At 35.5% G+C, this 26,844-nt stretch overlaps 1 protein-coding gene across 6 annotated transcripts in view; it reads left to right on the forward strand.

Annotated features, from left to right (window-relative positions):
* Positions 1-26,844, forward strand: part of LOC121993207 (chaperone protein dnaJ 16-like) — a 29,711-nt gene that overhangs the window by 228 nt on the left and 2,639 nt on the right. Inside the window, exons 1-6 of one of the 6 annotated variants that reach the window (XM_042547899.1) lie at positions 10,037-10,098; positions 20,067-20,711; positions 24,362-24,485; positions 24,668-24,750; positions 24,847-24,958; positions 25,037-25,141. In XM_042547899.1, coding sequence (XP_042403833.1) covers positions 20,548-20,711; positions 24,362-24,485; positions 24,668-24,750; positions 24,847-24,958; positions 25,037-25,141 — 588 coding nt within the window. In that variant the 5' untranslated portion in view covers positions 10,037-10,098; positions 20,067-20,547. Of the gene's footprint in view, positions 1-10,036; positions 10,099-16,244; positions 16,504-20,066; positions 20,712-22,246; positions 22,317-24,361; positions 24,486-24,667; positions 24,751-24,846; positions 24,959-25,036; positions 25,142-26,844 lie in introns of those variants that run through there. The other 5 variants (XM_042547898.1, XM_042547901.1, XM_042547900.1 and 2 more) reach the window with 5 other exon arrangements.

Here is a 26,844-nt window from a genome sequence, read left to right on the forward strand (position 1 = left end):
TTTTTATATGTCAACTTAACAAACTTTTCTGCGCCAAAGTAAAGGCTCTATTTTTCTCAACTTATGTCAAAATTCTTAGCCCTTTTCCAAGTATACATTTATGTGAAACACTAACCATCTAAAGAAGATGGAATTGTTGTGGTTTTTCACACTTGTAAAACTTATGTTGGCTCTAAGTTGGACAACAAGAGCTAGAAGCTCACTGTAAGTCCCAACTCTATCGGGGTAATGGTGAAAACCTAAGGCTTAAGATTCCTAAGGCTTTTTAATATGTGAGGCTCCCAGGTGAGACCAAAATTGAGAAAAGTATCTTTCCGAAGTGCCTAAAATTATCCTAAATCCCATAAAAGCCTAAAACAAAGACGATTTTGTTAAAAATACTACAAATAGTACTTTGACACTAGACATCCATAAACTTCACTTAGAACCCAGAAAGTTCAACAAAAACAATGGCAATCTTAGACACATAACTCCAAAAGGAGCATAAAAACTCCAAGATAATAAGTGAAATTGGAGCACTTTAGTCTGACACTAGAACCCTACTCATGTAACGACCACTCTTCTTACTACTACTACTACCTAAGAGTGACCGTTACTTAACTACTAACTCTACTTAACCGGTATGATTAAAAATCACATGGAAACCCTACCGAAAAATTTCGACAAAATCACCCTTGTACCGGTGACCATATTCAACAATACATGCAATATATACTCAGCCACAAGCGGCCGGAACACATATCAATCAACCACGCAGTTAAATAAGTATCAAACACACAAATATCTACTTACTAAACTGAACTCATCCTACATGCAACCTAAACAGAGTAATCTCAAATAACATTAGGTAACTATGGAATAGCAATTTCTAAGACATTGCAAAATTCCCATCTCTATGAATAAATCACAATTCAATCACAGATCCTCCCATTTGCATCAACTATCAACACGAGATGCAAATGCAAAAACAAAAACAGAATCTTAAAACCTGCTCACCAACCTACTCTACTATCAAGTTATTTATCAACACATGTAGCAACCTCAACACCATTTCAAACAACTCTATCATCAAAGCATGTACCATTACTAATGCATCAATTTAACTCCATTATCCAGATGTACATCAAGGACCACATAGAAGGGCAGCAATACGAATCTAATAAGTTCCCCTGCCAAGTTCACCTTCATCCTCATAACTCATGAACAACCCACAGGAAGGGAGGCAGGCTACCCCACTACATCACTACTGAACCTCACTGTTACAAAACTGAAATCACCAAACTACCTAGCTTAATTTAGCACACATTAGAAAACATCAGCAACAAGATGTAGTATCAAATCCGGATTCTACTACAAACTGTCTAGCTTAAGCTATCACACATTGGAAAGAAAAGCATCAACAACCAAAACATAGAGTCAAATATGGATTCAGCTACCACCTACCCAGCTTGTACAGAAGAACCCCAATGCTACCATTGAAAGAACTAGCTTAAAACTCGTATCAAAACTCAAAACATGAAACTAAGTAGCATAGAATCCGATCAAAACACAGAGCACCTACGATCTGTCCCAAGCTTTCGGGAAAAAGGAAAGAAACAAGGAATAAAATCTCGGAGCTATCCTACTGCAGGTGAGTAGCAACTTACCTTGCTGTTCTTGAACTCGCAGCCGGCAAAAATCCCTTCTAGGGTTCGGACGAGCCCACGATCTCAGCGTTCTCCTCGTGTCGGCGCGTCCTCCTTGACAAGATGATCACGACGATGTGAAAGACCCTCGGATTTGGTCCTTGACCGGCCGCCGGAGACGAAACCTAGCTTCGGTTTCGTTTCCGCCCGATAGAAATCGCCGACGCCGCGCACGTGTGAGGGAGAAGAGAGGAATTAGGGGTTCTAGGGTCAAAAGGAAAAACCTAAGTTCTCCTTTTAATAATCCGGTATTTTGTTAATAACTATCACTTAAATATCCGCTGGCGCAGTTGGTTGGCTGTGTTCCGCTTAAAACTTTGCTGCGGTCAGAGGTCTTCGGCTCGGCCCTTTTTCTGCAACCTTTTATTTTTATTATCTATAACTACTACTTAAATTTATTTCGTTCTCTATTTGTTCACAAAACAGCCCTGGAATAGCTGGTTAGCCGGTTTTAACCGAAGTCGCATACCTCGGCTTCGATTCCTCAGCCGCGCCCTTTATTTTTCAATTTATTTTAAATGTTCCAATTACAACTTATTTTAAATGTTCCAATTACAACTTAAATAGATTCGCTTCCCTTTTCAATAACAAAACAACTGCAGATCAGTTGATTGGCTGGATTCGGTTAAGACTGTGGCTAAGTCTGAGGTCTTGGGGTCAAAATCCGTCTTCAATATTTTTTTTTTTTAACTTCTTTCTCTTAGTAAAAATACCAAACGAACTCTAAAAATTGTGTAAAAATACTCTAAAAATTTCTAAAAATTTCTAAAAATCTCTAGAATTTTTCTATAGCATTTCAAAATATTTTTAGAATTATTTTTGGGACTCAAAAGGAAGAAATTTGGGTCGTTATAACTCAGAACTTCTTGGATCTAAAACTGGAGCACTTTATACAAAAATTGGTATCAGAGCCCTAAGATCTTCTGAACCACTAAACAATGCATGACTTATAGTTCTAAAAATTTTTACAACTTTTAAAAACTAGACTTTTTAGATTTAGTTTTGCAATCCCCAGTTAAAAAATCATTACTTCGGATCAACATAAACATAGTTGTTATGTTAGATCTAGGACAAATAATCACTATTTATATAATAAAAATCCATACTTAAATATCATTACTGATCTACTCATTAGTTTAGGAACTTCCCTAACATCCCAACAACGACAAACTAATCAGATATTGGAATAAGTGTCTAATAACTTATTACAGCAAACTCAGATAATAAGTGACTTATAATGAAGCATAGACTTCCTGAAAGAATCATAAGATTCTTTAAATAGAAGATTTATTCAATTTAATTTACTTAGTATCCTTATCAAGAAAGAGATTTTAAGTCTTTCTAAACTTATTGAAAAAAATAAACATGAAAATTTTAAACTTCAGTCCAAAACTATTTTATTTCAAATTAAAAACTTAATTCCAACAAATAAAACTTAGGTAGAAGGAGCACTTAAACTCCTACCTACTATGAACAAACTGCACTTCGAAAATACCTATTACGAAGAAGTTTTAAATTATTCCAAACACTTCTCTAAGACTAAAGAGAACTTATATTGTAGTATTGAAATAATTGGAAATGGAGACCAATTCTCAGTTCAACAAACTAATACCATACTAGCTCTAATAACATCTTTATGCTACAGAACAACACTATTAGAAAATAGATTGTTTGCAGTAGAAAAACACCTTAAAAAACACCCAAACAACTTATTAGAAGGTTGCCTTGGAAAATCTCAACAAATACTTAAGTAGGTTATCCCTTGGAAAAACTGTCTTTAGACAATTGCCAATTACTTATAAGTTTTAACTTATAATTCAGAATAGTCAAATGAATCTCACAAGAACTCAAGTTGAACCATTTTTTAGTCCTTCCCAGACATTGAGACGACGACAAACATAGGCAAATGCTATGTCTTGGTTAGACAATATCACAACAAGAAAAAATAATATTTCTAATCATAAAAAAAATGATTAACCAGGTCAGATAATGTCGAACCTAGGGCGACTAGCTCAATCCAATATTTATAATCATAGATTAGAGGAATTGATAGGCATTGATCAAAATTTAGCTATATTTTCAAATGAGCAGTTAAATACACTTAACCCTAGGCAACTACGCAACCACAAAATGCTCAACTTCTCCTCTTTAGTCTTTAGAAATTATAGAACAAAACCTCTTCACCTTCCTCATGAAGGAGAAGAACAACTTAACTTAATGACTAAAGCATCAACCAGAACTTTATTTGACAGAAGATATAACTATATACATTTAGAATTAATTGCGTTTGGTATTAAAGGACTCACTGGGTTTCACACCCACACATATCACTACAAAAAAACACTAATTTAGTGATGAAAATAATTCATCACAAATTGATAAAAAAATTTGAGGAAAAAAAATTGTCACTAATCAGCAATGAAATTTGTAACAAACAAATTTTGTCCCAAAATTAGCAACAAAAAATATTTCATTACTAATAATAACTTTGTAGCAAAATTCATTGCCAATTGGTGACAAGTTTTATATTTATAGCCAAATTAGCGATGAATTTCAATTAATCGCTAAATGATGAAGTTGGCTACAATTTCAGTCAGTCCCCCTCTCCAACACGTGAATCAAAAGAGAGTGCTCTCCCATTCACTGTTCTTCCTTAAATCTACGTCCATAATTTTCTACAACTTTCCCCTTTCTTTGGATCCGTAGGCTTCATATCCCTTTTCTTTGGGGGAAAAAACTTCATCTTCTTCATCACCGGCCTTTTGCGCTTCTACGACATCAGCATCAGTGTCTAAATAATGAATAAGAAATTCATTGCTAAATCAATGACAAATCCAAGATTCATTGCTAATTATACGATGAATAAAGGATTCATCACCGATTCATGTTCTGAGGGTGTACTTGTCAATCAAATTGGACGGTACCCATAGTGACAATACAAGAAATAATTAGTATCAAACCAATTAAAACCAACAAAAATATCAATACAATATAAAAGAATCACTAAGTTGTTACAATGCATATGATAATGTATGTATGCATGAACATTTGAACATACTAATCTATACAAGATAATAGTTATACTATTATAACAAAACCTCATCAATTCGATGAGGGAAATAAAACCATAAACAACGACAACAAAATAAAAAAAATAAAACAACTCAAACAAAAATCTGAAATTGAGTGGGACTGATAGCTAGGACCTTTAAGCGACATAACACATCCTCTATCTGCTAATTTGGAGGTCAAAAAAAACAAAGGGTAGTAATAATACTTACTACAAAAGTAAAGGCAATAGTATAATCATCTGCTAACAAAATATAACAATAATATAACCCTCTATTAACCTGCTAAGCTATGTATAATATAATGAGTAATGATAGGTAATGATCAACATGGATGATGCACATCATAGGCATGTACAAATGTAAATAACAAAAGTAAATCATCCTACATGGGAGCAATCACTCTACCATAAAAAGTCCAAATGACAAAGACATCTAGTCATCTAGATATGAACTGTAGGAGAAACGCTCTACAATGAGTGGTCTAGTGAATAGAGAGGTAGTAGTTATCTTGCTACGGGCTGCAGGAGAAACACTCTACCATTAATGGTCTCATGGGCAGCCCAGGAGTATAACAATCCTATAATAACAATGTAGCAAACATATGCAATAAACATATCACATGCATATACAAAATCTCACAAGCATACTCCAAGGTCAAACTATCGACGCACAACTCCAGCTACCACTACTTCAAGTGACCAAGTGGGCGGACCTGACAAGTAGCTATCTAGCTACTAACTACACTCAACTCCAGCTACCACTACACCGAGTGACCGAGTGAGTAGTCACAATCTTATCAAAAGAATACTAGTCCACCAATCTCATCAAGAGAGTACTAACCAGTGAGCCGTAATATCTTAATTAATTCCATGGTATCATCATAAATACATGAAAAAAACATCTCACAATCAAGTAGTCCTGTATGGCAGTACAATAGATAACCTAGTAGAATACTCTACCATTTTACTTTAGTTTAACATTTATCACGTATAGGCACCAGCCTAAGCATATAATTATATACTACGGTATAAATGCACTAGCATAAATCTACAACTACACTGGTCTGGTATATCATATATATATAATTTGTTGTGCCCAAAGGATATTCACATATCTCCACAATGACATGATATTGTCCACTTTGGGCCTAGGCACTCATGACTTTGCTCTTGGGCTCTCCTCAAAAGGTTTCATTCCAATGGAGATATCATGCATTCTTTTAAACCCCTGATCTTTCTCAAAATTTTCTAATGTGGGATTTTGATTGAACCCCAACAATCCTCCCCTCAAACGAAGGACCACTATTACTCTCATGGTCTGGCCCCCCGTGAGAATTCAGTCACCCTGACATGTTCCGGGCCTCCCTACAAGCAGTTAGATCCGGTCAATCTTGACCTGCTTCGGACCTATCCGTGAGCATCCGATCACCATGACCTGCTTCAGGCCTCCCTGCGAGCATTTGGTCACCCTGATCTACTTGCCTCCCTACAAGTATCTGATCACCCTGACCTGCTCTAGGCCTCCCCGCAATCATCTGGTCACCTTGACCTACTCCGGATTCCCTGCGAACATCCGGTCACCCTGACCTACTTCGAGTCTCCCCACGAGCATTCAATCATCCTGACTTACTCCAGACCTCCTCGCAAGCATCCGGTCACCCTGACCTACTCCAAGCTCACCCTCAACTTCGTTCAAGGTCACCCCACATTGCATCGGGTCTAGACCATGGCTTTGATATCATTTGTAGGATTGTAGACGTGTTAGAGGGGGTGAATAGCACGCGTGGCTTTCACGTTCATTTCGAAAAACATAGAGTAAGAAATGCAGCAGAAAGTAAAGAGACAAAGAGTATAATAGCAAACACCAAGAGTTACTTGGTTCGGACCCTGTGGCGACTCCTACTCCAAGACCCGCACGTGAGAGTACTTTCGATGGGCAATCACTATAAGCTCGAGAAAATCTTTACAAGATCAATTGCAATTCAAAGTTATCGACAATACAAATATGTTGGAAAGGAACGTCAATTGTCGGTGTAGCAGTTGAGTGTTGTTGAAGCGTTTCGTCGCAGCACACAGGAGTGCAAGTAGTTTAAATTTTGGTTCTTTTGAAGTGTTGGCCGAGACCCCTTTTGTAGCCTCCTCAAACTTGATCCAGATCCCCTGATCTCGGGATCAAGTCTTAACTCGACCCGGATCGATCGATCGATCCCCATGTTCGGTCAACCGAATCCACCTGAATCGGTCAACCGATCCCACCTGAATCAGTCAACCTTCCAATCTCAATTCTGTTGCTCAGATAGAGTTTCTTAGTTCGGTCAACTGATCCCGCTGTTCGATCGACCGATCCCCAGCTCATCTGGTCCGATCAACTCGTCTCGACCACGTCACCGCTTATCCTCGGTTTGGTCGATAGATCCCTCGGTCGAACTCGGTATCTCTAAAAATCTGATCCTGCTGTACTAGGGTTCGGTCGATTAATTTGGTCGTTCGGTCGACCGATCAAGGTCGAATCTAAACCTACAACAAACTATTAGTCTCCTGTAAAACAGAGTTAGACAAATAGCAATTAATTAAGTAAAATAACTTTTAATAGCCTTCGGACTGTCCTGTTCTGACTTCGGATTTCCTCTGAAAATCATACGTCGAACATATACCTATTGTTCTCTCACCAGGGAATGCATCCTCACCTACTCCTCTCAGGAGAAGTTACATGTTGCCAGACCGGTCCTCCAGACTGACTGGATTTTTCATCTAGGGTTACCATCCCCTAGACATAGGGTTACCTCCCCCTAGGATTTTCCATAACTTAGGGTTACCACCCCCTAGGACCTAGAGTTACTGTTGGTGCGGTTAGCGCTAACGGTCTAACTCAGGTTTTGATGAATGACAAATCGGGTTAAGTTAGGTTTTTCATGATCTAACACTCTGACCGAGTGTGCAGGATAAGTCCAGACAGGTCAACGGGCTAACTGGATGTCTGGCACGAAGTCCAAGCGGGTCGACGGGCTGACCGGATGCTTGGTGAGAAGTCCAGCTAGGTTGACGGGCTGACCGAATAGCTGGCGAGAAGTCCAAGCGGGTCGACGGGCTGACCGGATGCTTGGCGAGAAGTCCATCTAGGTCGACAGGCTGACCGGATAGCTGGCGAGAAGTCCAGACGGGTCGAAGGGCTGACCGGACGTCTGGCAGGTGAGTAAAGGTAAGTCACTGGAAGGGAGTGACTGTGAGGACACGTTCCCGGGAATGGAACATTAGGCGTCGATCCGGCTTAGATCCATTTCGGATATCTAAGTCGAGATCGTGACTAGATTCCGGTCTCGGAAAGACGGAATCTAAGTCATAATCTTCTTTGATTAAAGTATAAACTGTGCTAACATCTTATTTTGCAGGATATACATATTGTTTGCCTCGGACTAACTCTTTCTTGCAGATAAAGGAGCTTCTGGAGAAAAAGTGGTTCGGGTGCCCGGGAGGCAATTTCTATCCCTGGCGTGCGTCGACATGTGGAGCTCGTTGGTTGGGCGGGTTACATCACACCAGGGCGCCCGGAAGGGATCCAGGCGCCCCGAGCATCCTATAAAAGGAGGGTCAGAGGGGAGCTTCAAAATATAACTGAAAAAAGAGATCTTCTACTCCTTGCTCTGCTGCTCTACGCTCCTACGACGCTAACGAAGCTCCGATAACACACGTTTCTCTTTTCGATTCATTCCGTTGTCGGTATTGCTGTCATTTTTTCATTAGCTTTTTTTGTACTTAGTTTGTAATAAAATTCGAATTGCTAGTGATTGCCCACCGAAAGCGGTCAACGACCGCGGGCCTTGTAGTAGGAGTCGACACAGGCTCCGAACCAAGTAAAATTGGTTTGTGTTATCATTGTTTTTTTTCCGATGCGCTTATACTCGAACGAATTTTTTACATTCGATATTCACCCCCCCCCTCTATCAGACATCTACGATCCAACAAGTCGTATTAGAGCCAAGTTCTGCTATGATTTGGTGCAACCACCAATCATACAAGGGGTGAAATTTTCTTTTGTTTTTTTCCCTTTCGCTTTCAGTCTTACGTTTAATTCCAAACTGATACTATTATCTTTTTGGAAAGCTTTCTCGTTGCAATTAAATCTAAATTGGTGCAACACCAATTTAGTTCCTTTATTATCTTTTAATTCCTCCCGCACTGCTAATCCAAGACCAAGTCTTGGGAATTTGCCTGTCCATTTCTTTGATTGTGTGCAGGGATTAAAATGTCTCAGCTTGAAGACTTCAGCACAGTACGACCTCCTCTTTTCAACGGGGATGATTTCCCGTACTGGAAGAAGCGAATGAAAGTGTATCTCAAGACGGACTTCAATCAGTGGATAAGCGTCACCAGACCCTACAAAATTCCAGTAGACAGTTCCGGGAATCTACTGGATCCAGAAGATTGGACATCATACCTAAAAAAGAAGGCATCAACAGAGAACAAGGCAATCAACACCCTACAGTGCGGATTGACTAGAGAAGAACTAAACCGGGTCGGACCACATAAGAACGCCAAAGAGCTGTGGGGCAAACTGATCGAGCTGCACGAAGGAACCAGCGACGCTAAGGTAACAAAAAGGGACTTACTCTTAAATAAAATATTTAATATAAAAATGCAGGAAGGGGAAACTGCAAGTCAGCTGCACGCGAGGATCAAGGACATCCTCAACGGGCTCCACGCAATAGGCCACCAAATGGAGAACCGAGACTTAATAAGGTATGCACTGAATGCGTTTCCACGTAATAGTTTGTGGGCATCTATTGTGGATGCCTACAAAATTTCTAAAAATTTATCTAAACTCAAATTAGACGAGTTGTTTTGTGAATTAGAACTACACGAACAAACTAACGTCGGGGCCGAGAAGGGTGTAGCTTTGTTTGCAGGTTCCTCCAAGGAGAAGATAAAGAACAAGTCTGAACCTGAAGACGACTCAGATCAGAACTTTGAAGATGAAGAGCACCTGGTGAACTTGGTAAGGAAAATGTTCACCAGGAGGAAAAGAGCTTCAGCAAAAAGGACCTTCAGAGGATCAATTCTCCAACCGACTCGAGGAGCGTGACATGCTTTGGATGCAACAAAAAGGGTCACTACAAGAACGAGTGTCCGAAATTGAAAAACGAGAAACCAAGGACGACCAAAAAGAAGGCCCTTAAAGCAACGTGGGATGACACTTCCTCAGATGAATCGGAAGCCGAAGAACAGAAGAACAAGAGTTACCTCGCGCTGATGGCCCGTGAAGAAGAATCGGAGGAAGAATCGGAAGACGGGTCCAAACCCGAATCGAGCTACGAGTCCGTACTTGTTTCCGAAGGTTCCGAAGAGGTATTCCTAAACTTAAACCGAAATTTTTTTAAAATTATTTCTTGCTTAAACAATAAATTAATTAAAATAGAAAAATAAAATGAGTTGCTCTTTGAAGAAAATCAAAATCTCAAGGAACAAATAAAAAATTCAAATCCAACTCAAAATCTAACACTTGAGGAGGAGAATTCATCTATAAAATTAGAAATTAATAATTTAAAAGAAATGTTAGAAAAATTCACAACAAGATCCAAAAACTTAGATTTAATATTAAATAATCAAAAAGTAATTTATAATAAAACCGGACTTGGCTATAAGTCAAGCTCAAATAAAACATTCAAGTCATTAATAACCCAACACAAACCAACAAAACAAGCTTGGGTTCCGAAAGCGTGTTTAATCACGCAAGTAGGACTTAATCAACACTACATACCTAAAGAAAAAATAGTTTATATAAACTCGAACAAATCAAGTCAAAGACCAAAATACAAACCTAAACCAAAAAATTTAAAATCTAAAAATAGTAAAACTCAACAAAATATAAACTATCACCAAGTAAAATATAATTACAAAAGAAATAGACATAAACCAAGAACAAAATTAAATTAAATGACCATTAATTCAGGGGGAGGGTCCAGAATAGCTGGCACCTCCAAAACTAACCTACCCGACAGGGTAACCCTAACTAACCTACCCGACAGGGTAATTAGGATTAGTTAAAAAGGGTTCAAGTTTAACTTGAAAAATGGTACTGGTGAAATATTGGATGATAGTACGTTAGGGAAGCTTAGTCTATGCATGTCTAGGAAGATGTGGCTTCGACTTGGTGCATTTGGCTAAGTGGAACTGACCGAAGCTACCCTTTATGAATCCTAACCAGTTAGACCAAGGTTTTTGTACTAAGTCCAGTGGATAGGACTATTTGGAAAACCTCGAAGGCATAGTTACTTTAATGATGTCCGAGTGACTCACTATAGCTCAGAAGTTTATCCAGAGAATGCCTATTTGTTGAACCCAAAGCTAAACTTGAATCTAACTCAAGTTAAAAATATACTCCAAAATTGAATCTAATTCATCTCACAAAATTATAGGATTCCCTGATTGAAAACATAGATCGGGTGAGATGACTAAGAACATTTAAATTAAAATTAAAATTAAATTAAATTAAAGTAAAATTAAATTAAATTAAATTAAAATTAAACAAAAATTTATTTTAAAAATTAAAACTTAAATCCTTTGTAACTTCAAAATTTATTTTAAAAATTAAAACTTAAATCTTTTTTAACTTAAAAATTTATTTTAAAAATTAAAACTTAAATTTTTTTTAACTTAAAATTTTATTTGAAAAATTAAAACTTAAATCCTTTGTAACTTAAAAATTTATTTTAAAAATTAAAACTTAAATCTTTTTTAACTTAAAAATTTATTTTAAAAATTAAAACTTAAATTTTTTTAACTTAAAAATTTATTTTAAAAATTAAAACTTAAATTTGTTTAACTTAAAAATTTATTTTAAAAATTAAAACTTAATTTTTTTTTAACTTAAAAATTTATTTTAAAAATTAAAACTTAAATTTGTTTAACTTAAAAAAATTATTTTAAAAATTAAAACTTAAAATTTTTTTTAACTTAAAAATTTATTTTAAAAATTAAAACTTAAATCTTTTCCAACTTAAAAATTTATTTTAAAAATTAAAACTTAAATTTTTTTTGTAACTTAAAAATTTATTTTAAAAATTAAAACTTAAATCTTTTGTAACTTAAAAATTTATTTTTAAAAATTAAAACTTAAATTTATTTTTAAATATTAAAAATTAAATTTTTTTAACTTAAAAAATTATTTTAAAAATTAAAACTTAAATTTTTTTGTAACTTAAAAATTTATTTTAAAAATTTAAACTTAAATCCTTTGTAACTTAAAAATTTATTTTAAAAATTAAAACTTAAATCTTTTTTAACTTAAAATTTTATTTTAAAAATTAAAACTTAAAATTTTTTAACTTAAAAATTTATTTTAAAAATTAAAACTTAATTTTTTTTTTAACTTAAAAATTTATTTTAAAAATTAAAACTTAAATCTTTTTTAACTTAAAAAATTATTTTAAAAATTAAAACTTAAATTTTTTAACTTAAAAATTTATTTTAAAAATTAAAACTTAAATTTGTTTAACTTAAAAATTTATTTTAAAAATTAAAACTTAAATTTTTTTGAACTTAAAAATTTATTTAAATCTTTTGCAACTTAAAAATTTATTTTAAAAATTAAAACTTAAATTTTTTTGTAACTTAAAAATTTATTTTTTTTTTAACTTAAAAATTTATTTTAAAAATTAAAACTTAAAATTTTCTAACTTAAAATTTTATTTTAAAAATTTAAAACTTAAATTAAAAAAAAAAACCAATACCGGAGTCAAAAACTAGGGGCGGGCGCCCCTGGTATACGGACCCGGGGCGCCCGGAGGGGATCCAAGCGCCTCGCCCCACTTGACCCCGGCCGCCCGGAACAGGTCCGAGCGCCCGGACTCCCCTATATATAGGGGGGCAGGGGCGCCCTTTCGTTCAAGCTTCTTCCAAGCTTTACTACGAAAGCATTCAAAGTTAAAATTTTCTCTCGTTCTACGGGTAATATGCGGTCGCGAATCAACCGAGGTCGTCGGTTCTAAAAATATTTTAGCAATGGCTCCTCGGTAAAATTCCTGTCTTCTATTTAAAGTTCAAGAATATTATTGCATATTTGTTTTATTTAATTAGTATAATTTTGGTATATAATTTAGGAAACGTTCTAAATTTGGTGCTGGGCCCTCTACTCCCAGTGTTGATCCTAGGTTTCCCACTGATGAGCTTAGGATTAAGTTTGAGTCAACAATCTACATGGCCATTAGGACCAAATGTATAGATAAAGCGTTCTTTTACGCTCTTGCATTCCAGCTATTGAGGCCATAAACCACTACAACCTTCAGAACCTTGTTGAATGTACTAGCCCAGTAAACATAAGTTTGTGTGCAGAATTTTACAACAACCTAGTGAAAGTAGACGACTTTACCTAGACTACTAGAGCAGCTGGGACTGATATCACGTTGTCCCCTACTACCATCCGAGAGTTTTTGGAGTTACAGGAGTCTACCTGTCCCTTTCAGTGCTATCCTCCGAGGGAGCTACCCTTTGGAGATCCCTACTCACATATCACTCTTGATACGATTTATTCGTATTTTTTCGGGGGCGAGCGAGTACCCACAGTGACCCAGTTTAGGTTAGTTACCCTTCGAGTCCAGGACTACGCCCTTTATAGGGTCTTAGTCTTTTGCATTCTACCACTGAACACTCGCGACATCACGATGATGCGCCCATTCCATTCCTTTCTCCTCTACGCTCTGTGTCATAGGCTAGATATTGACATTAGCTTGCATATCTTTTCCACCATTATTTACTCGGCCGGATATGTGATGAGTGGGCGAGTTCATATGCCCTACTGTCACATTCTGACAGCATATATGTCCTCTTTGGGCATTGATGTCACCAGAGGTGACATCCGCTATATGACCGAGTTTGACGTTATAAGATCTAGGAACTTTTCCCTAGCTAGCATTCATATAGATGATGAGGGTATCATGACTTGGCAGAGGGGAGCACAGCACCAGCCCGACCCAGACGCACAGCAGGAGGAGGCCGATGAGTTCTTTCTCGCACTCTTTCCTGATGAGGCCGCTCCTGCCCCAGCGCCAGCTCGAGCCCCACGTCCCGCTCCTCGCACTCTAGCCGATCGAGTATCCGGGCTAGAGAGAGCTATGTCGAGCCTCCAGCAGGAGTCCTCCGAGTTTCACCAAGACATACGACGAGAGGTCTCCGATTTCCGACGAGAGGTGCGACAGGAGGTCTCTGATTTACAGCAAGATGTGCGGCAGGAGATCTCCGACCTGCGACAAGACCTACGAGAGGACGACCGGACTCGTCACACTGAGATATTGGCACTGCTTCGGTCATTGGGTTCCGGACCACCTCCATCATCGTCTCAGTAGTCGTGATTATCACATGGCACTGTTATGACACTATTACAGCTTTTGTAGTACATATTATTCTATTGATCTTCATTTTCAGATCTGATTGGTTATACTCTAATTTAATAGATTAGGATTTTCAAAATTCAAAACTGTTTTAAAATTGACTGTTTTAAAATTCTAGGTTAAAATTGTTTTATTTTTTTAAAAACCTTCCTACTTTTAGAATTTCAAAACAACTTTAGCCTTAGACTAGAAAAATCCCCTTAGAAATCATGTACCCCTAGGACTAGCATTTGAGCATCTCACCAACACCCTAGGATTACCTTACTTGTGATTGACAAACATAGAAAGGGGTGAGATGTATAGGCTGATTGTCTGGACTTAAGATGCTTATATCAGTGCAACGAGGTCTGGGCGTTAAATACAAAACATACATTGATCAAGCTAAGTTACTCAGTTAAGTCAACCACTAACTGATTACAACAAACTTAACTTGACTAACCAAGTGAAAACTGCTATCTTCTGATAGTCAGTAAGTACCTAATTGGTTAGACAACTACTTTAGATGTCCGGTTCAGGGGGAGGATTAAATCAACACTTAACACCAACAATTATTTTCTCCACCTTAAACATAATACTTTTTTTTCTATTTTTTTTTTCAGTATTCAAATTGATCTTTGGTTTCAAAGTTAAAATTTTTACAAACTTAATAAGTCTTGAAAAGAAAAGTTTTTCAAACTTAGTTTTTTGAAATCTTATTTTTCAAATATTTTTCTTAAAACTAGCTTTTATTAAATTATTCAATTAGATTTTATAAACTCAGATACTTTTTCAAACTTAGTTTCAATCAGTTTTGAAAAGTAAATAGCTTTTAAAACTCAGTTTTGAAATTTTTTCAAATTTGAAAAATGTTGTTTGGAAAATTTAACCTTGAAAACTTAGCCTTAAAATTTTGATTGTCAAAACTTATGTTTGAAAAATACTTCAAAATTGAAACATATTTTGAAAATTCACCTTGATCCTAAAATTTAAAACTTATACTTATATTAGAAAATTAGCTTTTCAAATTTCTGATTTGGAAATCCTCTATGAATTTACAAAGTCATTTTTGAAAATTAACTTCTGCAAAAATAAATCTTTAAATGCTTTATATTTAGCCACTCTTTCAAAACTTAGCTATTTTCCAAAAAACTGTTTTACATGCTTTAGCTACCTTAAAAACTTAGTCTTAAAAATTAAGTTAATGTTTTAAACAAATCTTCGAAAGTTCAAACTCCCCCAAGTTAACTTGACATTGTTTCTTACATATTTTTTATGTGTTCTATATTTTTTAATGTTTAAAATATATCCTTGTTTGATGAATGCCAAAGGGGGAGGGATAGGTGGTTAAGTTAGAGAAACAAAATGTCAAAGTTAAAAACTAACTTAAACCTCATGCTAGAACAAAATGTCAAACTTAAAAACTAACTTAAACCTTAAAAATCATGTTTTTCTCTCGCATATTTTTCACTAACTTAACCAGATTGTCATTCCATCAAAAAGGGGGAGATTGTTGGTGCGGTTAGCGCTAACGATCTAACTCAGGTTTTGATGAATGACAAATCGGGTTAAGTTAGGTTTGTCGTGATCTAACACTCTAACCGAGTGTGCAGGATAAGTCCAGACAAGTTGACGGGCTGACCGGATGTCTGGCACGAAGTCCAAGCGGGTCGACGGGCTGACCGGACGCTTGGCGAGAAGTCCATCTAGGTCGACGGGATGACCGGATAGCTGGCGAGAAGTCCAAGCGGGTCGACGGGCTGACCGGACGCTTGGCGAGAAGTCCAGCTAGGTCGACGGGCTGACCAGATAGCTAGCTAGAAGTCCAGACGGGTCGAAGGGCAGACTGGACATCTGGCAGGTGAGTAAAGGTAAGTAACTGGAAGGGAGTGACTGTGAGGACGCATTCCCGGGAAGGGAACATTAGGCGTCGATCCGACTTAGATCCATTTCGAATATCTAAGTCGAGATCGTGACTAGATTCCGGTCTCGGAAAGACGGAATCTAAGTCATAATCTTCTTTGATTAAAGTATAAACTGTGCTAACATCTTATTTTGCAGGATATACATATTGTTTGCCTCGGACTAACTCTTTCTTGCAGATAAAGGAGCTTCTGGAGAAAAAGTGGTCCGGGCGCCCGAGAGCCAATTTCTATCCCTGGCGTGCGTCGACACGTGGAGCTCGTTGGTTGGACGGGCTACGTCACACCAGGGCGCCCGGAAGGGATCCAGGCGCCCCGAGCATCCTATAAAAGGAGGGTCAGAGGGGAGCTTCAAAATACAATTGAAAAAAGAGATCTTCTACTGTTTGCTCTGCTGCTCTGCGCTCTTATGACGCTAACGAAGCTCTGACAACACACGTTTCTCTTTTCGATTCATTCCGTTGTCGGTATTGCTGTCATTTTTCATTAGCTTTTTTTGTACTTAGTTTGTAATAAAATTTGAATTGCTAGTGATTGCCCACCGAAAGCGGTCAACGACCGTGGGCCTTGGAGTAAGAGTCGACACAGGCTCCGAACCAAGTAAAATTGGTTTGTGTTAGCATTGTTTTTTTTCCACTGCGCTTATACTTGAACGAATTTTTTACATTCGATATTCACCCCCCCCTCTATCGAACATCTACGATCCAACAGTTACCTCCCCCTAGGGTTTTCCACCTGCCTAACCACAACTAGGACTTTCCATCACCTAAGGTTACCACCCCCTAGAATCTAGGGTTACCTCCCTCTAGGATTTTCCACATGTCTAGAATCCACTAGGACTTTTGTCTAAGACAACTTAGGACTTTCTTGTAAGCTCAATCAATCTTGTTAGATCATAAGACAACTTAACTTTGGACCCTTTGATATAATCAAAACTCAGGTTCGATCATCTGATGCTTCCCACACCAACAATCTCCCCCTTTTTTATTACGGCAACACGGTTCAAAGTTAAGTAAAATATAACAATAAATAAAAGAATTTAAGCATGAGCATAAATACAATAATTTGTAAAAAATAACTCCCTTATGCTCCCCATTTCATAAAAATTATGGTTAACTCTTAACTTTTAACTTTTCTCTCCCCTTTTGACATATATCAAAAAGGAGAGAAGGTTGTTTAAAAAAAAGATTTTATTTTGTTTAATTTTAAGCTCCCCCTGAAGGGTAGTATTTAAAAAAAACTTAGTTAAACTTAGCTTTGAAAATAATTACTTTGAAAAACATTTAGCCAAATTAGAAATGCTTTGAAAATACTTACCTTTTTCAACAAAGACTTAGCTAAACTTAAGCTTTGAAAATTACTTAACTAAAAAAAAAACTTAGCTAATCTTAAGTTTTAAAACTGTCTTAGCTTTTTCCAAAAAATAACTTAGCTAAATTTTAGCTTTGAAAATGATTGTTTTGTCAAGTACTTAGCTTTCAAAAAATTTGATAAGAACTTAGCTTTAATACTTAGCTTTATAAAGGTTTTAAAAAAGGCATAGTTAAAAGTACTCAGCTTAAAAATGATTTTGATTAAAGCTTAGTTTAAAAAATTTGATCAAACTAAGTTAAGTACTTAGCTTTAAAAAAGAAGTTGATAAAAACTTAGTTAAGTATTTAACTTAAAAAGCTTTTGATAAAAATACTTTAGTTTTAAAAATATTTTGATAAACACTTAACTTTAAGAAAATGATTTCTTTGAAAAATACTTTAAAATACTTTATCCAAAACTTAGTTTTTGTCTTTTCAAAAATAATTTATTTTTATTTTCAAAAATAGTTTTAAAAAAAATTAAACTTCCTCTTTTAGAAGTATTTTGAACTTTTGGAAAGTTTAACTTTTAAAACCAATGTTTAACAAAAAAAAAAAAAAAATTAATTTTTTAACCTTTCTTTCACTCCCCCTTAATTAATGCCAAAAATATTTGAGGGTCCTAGAGTCCAAGCATGTAAAATAAACATAAAAGTTATTATTTATTTTTCTAATTTTTCATCTCACCCATTTTATATTGTCAAGCATGTTTAACTTATGAGTGTGTGTGAGACGGAGTTAAGTTAAGTTAATTTTATCTTTAACTTTGAAAAATAGTTATGATATAAGTTAAATTTATATTTTAAAAATTATTAAGTTTAAATTTGAAGATTTCAAAATTTTGAAGACAAAAGTATTTTAAATTTGAGTTTTAGAATAATTAAATTTTGAAGATTTTAAAATATTGAAGCCAAAAGTATTTTAAATTTAAGTTTCAGAATAATTAAGTTTGAATTTGAAAGCATTTACGTTTGAGTAATTAAATTTTAAAAAATTTTAAATAATATTTAAAAAATAATTATGATTAATATTTTAAAAATTAAATCATTTGAAAATAATTTACTTTCATTAAGGATTTTAGAATTAATTGAAATTAATTATACTTTTAAAATTAATTTAATTATGATTTGAAACTAATTAACATTTTGAAATGAATTATGATTTGAAAGTAATTATAATTTAATTATGATTTGAAAATAATTAATATTTTAAAATTAATCATGATTAACATTTTGAAATTAATTATGATTTGAATGTAATTATAATTTAATTTAGTTAGCTTTAATTTAATTAATTTAGGTTTGGTTAATTACTTTAAACTTAGGTCCATCTCACCCTTTTTCTAAATTTACAATCAGGGAACCATAATAGTTTTGTAAGATGGTTAATTTAATCTTCAATTTAAATTCTAATATAAGGATTGATCAATATTTGAGTTAGACTAAGGTTTAACAGTCAATTAATTAAATATCTATTTCAATAATTGACTTCCAGACTGTGACGAGGCACTAGGCTTTCTTGGGTATGGAATCATCCACTACTTCTAGACAAAACCTTTTAAAGAAATTAAATATTTAATTTTCTTTCTGAAAAACCTAGGTTTAACTAGTCAAGTGTGGATTAAGCCTAATATATCCATTCTAGATTAAACACTTAATAATCATGAATGACATTTATCAATTAATTACTTGTATGCATATTCATGGTAATTATGCATGGATCAAACAAATCAAGTTAACAAGTTGTAATTTTAAGTTAACTTTTTAAGTTGAGTTATGAGTTTACTAATTAATTTAGTGTTTATTGATTGGTTTCATAATTAAAATGTACTTGATTATAACTTGATTTGTAGAGTTTAAGTTTTACCTTCTACTTGTAATCCAAGTCTAGATTTTATAATTTGGTTAAATTATTAATAATCTTTTCTAATTTATCAATTTTATCTTTTAAAATATTATTCTATTTTTCTAATTTTCTAAGAGTTAATTTCTTATTTTTATTAAATAGTTTTGAGTTATTCTTATTTAGATTTGAATCAACTTTATTCATTACATCATTAGCATGTGTATCTAATTTTCGAGAGAAATCTAAACTAGTACAATCAGGATTAGTTAGGGTACCAACATGTGTTGCAAAAATTAGATTTTCATGTAATGCAAATTTACTAACCTTGATTTCTCTTAGTATAAATTGATTCAATTGGTAAAAAATATTAATCTATTGATTTTCAAATAAAAAATCGATTCGACTAAGTTGATTAATTAAAAAAAATATAAATTCAGTTAGCCTCATTGACTAATTCTGGGATGATCGATCGAACCTCACAAAATTTTTTCATTTACCATTAAGATAAATCATGTGAATAGTAATCCAGAAGTCCCCTCGGATGGGTCTAGTGGCTAGCACATGAGGTGTTGCCACAATGAAGTCTGAGGTTCGAAGGTCGGCAAAGCCGAGGTAAATACCTCCCTTATGTACTAGTCACTATTGACGGAGGTGCTGGGGACGAACGTATTCGTCTTTTGCCATAGTGAATAGTAATCCAGAAATTCAATATCAATTGATTACATGTCCCATTTTTTAAAAAAATCTATAAATATATTATAGCATACTATTGCAATTTGATAATTTTAATACTTTACATGTACGATAAAAGCTGTTTCACGTTTCTTTCATAGGAGTATCCGAAAGAGAATGGTGTTTCACGGCCATTGATTATGACAGCGGAGGAACGGGATCGCATCGCAGATTCGAGATTTATGCGGACATCGCGCTTCACGTGAGCTAGCAGCTGGCTTGGAAGGCGTGAGGAAAGAGGGACAGGTTTGCAACTTCAGTCTTCATGGGGAACACCTGATTGCGATCCACCCCTTCTCTCTAGCTGATATCCTATCGCTCGCTCTCCGCCTCTTCCCTTCTCCTTCTCTCGTCCTCCGGCAACGGAACTTGGAAGGTTTCGAGGCATATCCGTTGCTCCGGGATCTCTTTCGCCTCCTAGTCCGGTTTCGGGACGGGAGAGAGGTGGAGGATCGGCGTGTAGATTTGCATTCTTCGTGCGGTATTCTAGATTCGGATAGCGGGAAGGTTTTGTTTCTTTCTCGTGTCGAAGTGCGACTAGGGTTGGAGACCGAAGGTTAGGTTGGTTTTCGGGGCGAGAACATGACGGCTCCGGAATTTTCCTCCGCGAAGGCAGAGAAGAAAAGGGATCCGAATAAGCAGCAGCAGCAGCAGCAGCAAAGAAGGGACCCCTACGAAGTGCTTGGCGTCCCCTGTAACGCAACGGAACAGGAAATCAAGAGTGCGTACCGAAGGATGGCTCTCAAGTAAGATATCTTAGGTTTGATTTGCTGATTTATGGCATTAGTATTTGAGCTATAATTGATTTTTTTTAATCCAATTTTCATTTTGCAACATCATTATAGGTAATGACTAGAGAAACTTTTGGTTTTGGTATATGTTTCTATCCGGGCCTTATTGAAATACTATTGCGCACATAAATTACATATAATTTGTAAAAGTTCTTCGTGCCTCAATGCTTGTTACTGTATTCCGGTAAGTGTGACTTAGTGACATGGGTATGACATATGATTCGGAAAGTGAATGATTTATAATAGAAATCACAAACAATTTGAGCTGAAGTGCCTTCGTATATCATATGCGAAGGTCTTTGTTTTGAAATGACTATGTTACTGTATTATAGGGAAAGGGTTTGTCGAACCTCAAACCATCTGATGAAGTGGCATGTCTCTGAGTGAGTTCCATCCTTTTTCAGATGCCAATCGGACAAGATAATCATAGGCATTGATTGTCTCTTGTGCAATCGAGACCGTCAACATTGGTTATCTAGTCCCAAATGAGGGATTTTTCTATTCACACTAATCTCACATTGCTTGTCTTGGCAATATGACGGCTTTAATAATGGCCATCTGCATGAATGTTGCCTTCTTATAAATGATGCAACCCATCTTGTATTGATTGTGTGATGCATGATGATTATCCCCCTATTGATATCACTAATGCTTTGTTTACTCCAAAGCACGGATGATGAAGGGGAAGAAATTTATGATGGAAAATTATCCTTGAAGAGAAGAGAAAGGGTGAAAAAATTTCTTCCTTTGTATGCTTGTTTACGTTGTTAGAGGAAGGTGGATACATGCGACGTAATTTTGTAAATAAAAAAGGGTACATGCATCATTTTTTGGATACATAATGTAATTTTGTGAGTTAAAAATGGTAATTTTTTTGGATACATAATGAAACTTTTGGTTTTGGTATATGTTTCTATCCGGGCCTTATTGAAATACTATTGCGCACATAAATTACATATAATTTGTAAAAGTTCTTCGTGCCTCAATGCTTGTTACGGTATTCCGGTAAGTGTGACTTAGTGACATGGGTATGACATATGATTCGGAAAGTGAATGATTTATAATAGAAATCACAAACAATTTGAGCTGAAGTGCCTTCGTATATCATATGCGAAGGTCTTTGTTTTGAAATGACTATGTTACCCTATTATAGGGAAAGGGTTTGTCGAACCTCAAACCATCTGATGAAGTGGCATGTCTCTGAGTGAGTTCCATCCTTTTTCAGATGGCAATTGGACAAGATAATCATAGGCATTGATTGTCTCTTGTGCAATCTAGACCGTCAACATTGGTTATCTAGTCCCCAAATCAGGGATTTTTCTATTCACACTAATCTCAGATTGCTTGTCTTGGCAATATGACGGCTTTAATAGTGGCCATCTGCATGAATGTTGCCTTCTTATAAATGATGCAACCCATCTTGTATTGATTGTGTGATGCATGATGATTATCCCCCTATTGATATCACTAATGCTTTGTTTACTCCAAAGCGCGGATGATGAAGAGGAAGAAATCAATGGTGGAAAATTATCCTTGGAGGAAGAGAAGAGAAGAGAAAGGGTGAAAAAATCTCTTCCTTTGTATGCTTGTTTACGTTGATAGAGGAAGGTGGATACATGCGACGTAATTTTGTAAATAAAAAAGAGTACATGCATCATTTTTTGGATATATAATATAATTTTGTGAATTAAAAATGATAAATGCGTCATTTTTTTTTGTTATTTGGTGTAATTTTATGAATGAAAATGGGTAAATGCGTTATTTTTTTTCCATCCGTTGCTTTCCGTCCGATTTTGAGGTGATCGATTTTGACTCCAAAGCTATCCACTGATGGATTGCGTTTCTGTTCCCTCTTAAAATTTTAATGAAGTAAACAACCGAAACTTTTCCACTACTCAAACTTTTCCTTAGTTTTACTTTTCACTCTCACAAGTAAACTGACTGTAACTCTGGAGGCCTGATGCCAATGATAAGAACTATACATTATAAATGATGCATTTATTGCTGTTCTCATTACCTCTACTTTTAATACAATCACTCTCTCTATCTGGCTTTGTCATCAAATCATTATACCACTGGGTCCATTTGCATTGATTGATAGAATTCATCCCCTATATATCTGGAATTGAGTTTTAACTTTATAAAAATAGCTTCCTCAAAACCTTGTAACATAGTGCGCAGGATATGTTTGCTTTCCCAATATAAGACAATGATTCAGGGGTGAATGACATATAAAATTGTTACAATTCTTGCTAACTTAACATCTATGTTTCTTGTGTTAGGTCAGTTATCTCTATTTTTGGTTATCGAAACATTTCAAAAACCTTTGAGAATGCAAATATCTGTCATATGTTAGGAAGTATAGAAGGATCATTAAATCTTATTTGAAATGTCTTTAACTTAGATTCCATTATTTCTCATTATGGCATTTCAATTTGCTGACTTACCCAATTTCAAAATCCTTGATCCATTTTTTTTCAGTTTTTTTGCGGCATTATGCCAACTTATTTAGCTTAGCAGTCTTACACAAAAAGCGTAGCCTCGTGTGTGAAGCTCCTGCCAATGCAGGGGAAGGGTTTATTGTACGCAACCTTGCCTACTTTGCAAGGGGTTGTTTCCGAGATTTGAATTTGTGACCTTCAGGTCACACGACATCAACTTTACCATTGTGTTAAGGCTCCCCTTCTTAGCAGGCTTACACAAGCAAGATAAAACAACATAACAAATTAAACCAGTAAATTTATTGCAATACTGGAAGTCTGTGGTTCACTACAATATCTTATAATTATCCTTCTTGAAGTCTAATCAATATAAAATAATACTAAAATCTGATCTGAAGATTAATTTAACATGTATTAGAGGCTAAGTGGTTTCAATGAACATGTTTGCTTGATGATGCTGATGTGTTGGGGGCTAAACGCTATGTCCATCACAATCATGGCAGTGAAATGCAGTCTTGCTTCAAGTAACTGAAAAAAAAGTCATGACACAAACTGTCCACATCTCATCATCAAGCCTTATTTGTCACAAGCCATATATGCCGAATCATCGCAATCAAGTAGTCTTTGTCCCATCTATTTTGGATCAGCTAGCTCAACTAGCTATATGGATCTTATTTCTCATTGAGATTTATACAAGCCTATATCACAAATAATATTTATAGTTTTTATTTTATTCTTTCTAATAAATGTACACACACCTTTTAGTACTCTCATCTCTGCTATATTAAGACAAAAAAAAGGTAACCAGGTGTACGAAGCTCTCGCTATGCGGGGTCCCGGGGAAGGATTCATTGTACGCAGTCTTACCTTGCTTTTTGCAAGAACCTGTTTCCAAGATTCGAACCCGCGACCTTTTGGTCACATGGTAATAATTTTACCGTTGCGCCAAGGCTCCCCATCTAGGCATTGTGAATTTATCCTTGATTGCTATATTAAGACAAGTTATTCAATAATATTTATCCTTGGCATTGTGAATTTATTTTTTCTTCTTACCATAATGCTATCAGTCCTATATCGTAGATGGAATTGTTTTGCATACAGTCATATTGTAGAATTTGTAGCATAAAAAATAATGCCTGATTATATTTTTATGCTCATTTATAGATATCATCCAGACAAAAATGCAAATGATCCTATGGCTGCTGAGGTTTTCAAGGAAGTTACATTCTCATACAATGTGTTGTCTGATCCATATAGAAGACTTCAATATGACGCATCAGGTTTTGAGGTTAGCAATACAAATTGTATGCTTATTTTTTTGGTCATCTTTGTTTAAATTCATTTATTGTCTTCTTCCAAAGACATCATTATCATTGATATGTTTACTGCTTCTATAATGTTATCTATTGAGTTAATTTGTCAAATATTTTAGCCAAAAAATTGTGTAAAAAATTTAAATTGTTTTCCTAGGCTATTGAATCAGATAGTCAGGAACTGGAGCTTGATCTTTCAAGTCTTGGTACTGTGAACACAATGTTTGCTGCACTTTTTAGGTAAAGTGAGCTAATGGACATAGTACTACTTTATATCCTGTGGTGGTGTTTCTGAATTGAATATCAAAAATATCATTGTTTAATACTTTATATTAGTAAACTTGGAGTTCCAATTAAGACAACTGTTTCTGCATTTGTACTGGAGGAAGCACTTAATGGCTTGGTAATTGTCCGTTCACTTCCATTGGGCCAATCAATTACCGGAAAGGTAATGACACTTCCTCTTGCTGTTCGCAGAGCTTTCACTACAAATCTATAGAATAAGCTACTTTCCATAATTAAACAGGTAGAGAAACAGTCAGCACATTTTTATTCAGTTGAAATAACAGAAAAGGAAGCTAGGATGGGAGTTGTTTGTCGAGTTCATTCATCTGCAAAGAGCAAATTCAAGGTTGTTTCAAAATCTCAAACTGGATTCTAATACAATGATGCTGGATATATTATTTAGTACCAATCCCAATATATGAGTATTCTCTTGCGTTTACTTTTTTAGTCTTTTAATAACTCTTCACCCTTTCATCCTAAGCCACTCAGTATAAAGGTGGAAACTTATGCACATGTCATCCTAGTTAACATTATTTACATTGAAGTTCTCTTTACAATGATATAAATATATTCAACAGATATATACCAATCTTTGGGTGTGTCCATGGGCTGTATTCAAAGTTTCAAACTAGCAACAACCCTGCTTTCTTCAAGTTGAGTTTGACACATCACAAATATGTCTTGTTGGGCTGGACCCTAGCCTTACATGTGGTAGCCCCACTCAACAGGGATCTTAGTCTGAGAAAATTTTCAAAAATAAAATATGTTTAAATATCAGAAATATTTTTCGAGGAATTAGATCATTTAAAAATTTATAATATTTTAAAAAATTACTTAGGAACATGAACGCATGAATTAATGAAACACATTCTAATTTTTAACTTTCTAACTGTGCACTTTTAATATTGGAAAGTGTTGGATAAATGTTATAGCTGCAAATCTGACGTTAAACCCATGGGGAGTGGCTTAAAGATTACCTATTAACCTTTGACATATTGTGAAAGGCTTGGATGCTCAACTCCAGTCAACAACTAGTAAATCCGGATATTCCTCCCTCATATAGCCATCTTCTGGATGGAGCATCCTTGTTTTAGCTCCAAGAGGATGTAAAAGAACGTGTTCTTGATCAAAGACACATGTAGTCATGGTGCAGCCATAAGTTTCGATGTGATCATAAGTCTCCAATCATCAGGATCCTTCACCATCCTCACATCACACATCATAGGTGACAACTCAAATTAATAGCAAAATATTGTACTAGAAAAATTTGGGACTTGAGAGACGAAGGAAGGATGGAGTTTGAAAACGAGAGGATAGAATGAGGAAGGGATGAGAATATGATGGATCATGGATGAAGAGTGGAGGAGGGTATTTATAGGAAAATTTAAGGGTTTTTTAAATAAAAAATAAAAAAAATCTAATTATTTTATTAATGAAATGACTTGAATGTCTTATTATTTATATTTAATGTAAAATAAGGGGTGCTTTTTTAGCAATTTAAGTAGGAAAACTAGTCAGCCCATGGACTTGGGTCATGCCCAAGCTAGATTGGGGCCAAACCTAGCTTGTAGTCTGAGTGAAGCATGGGTACATGCCATGCTCAGCACTGCTTGGGTGCGAGCTAGGCTAATTCCAATATGTGAGACGATTGAGATGTTGTCTAGCACGGACCTATCATGCTCCAGTTGTGGTCGGTCCATTTAAGGCTGGACCGTGCCAATCCGGTCTTTCTGTGTGGCACCCCCACCAACAGCTGTATGTAAACATTGCTGTTAAATATGCTGGATATATATTTTTTTGAAGAAGCATCCATTGAAGTAAAAGGTAATGACGCTCACCTCAAGCCCAAGGCTAGGTACTCAATGGGACATTTTGCACTCACTGAGAATTGGCCCCAGGACCTATTGGAGTAACCACCCATATAGTTACCAACTGTGCCAACTTGTGGAAGCAAAGAAGTGTCCATATAAAGTCTTTTTGGGACTTTCCTTACTAACAAGTAATCATTAAAATTGGTTTTCAATTCACTTTCGTTATCTGCAAATGACA

Source organism: Zingiber officinale, chromosome 6B (assembly GCF_018446385.1).
Source record: "Zingiber officinale cultivar Zhangliang chromosome 6B, Zo_v1.1, whole genome shotgun sequence".
Lineage (NCBI taxonomy): Eukaryota > Viridiplantae > Streptophyta > Magnoliopsida > Zingiberales > Zingiberaceae > Zingiber > Zingiber officinale.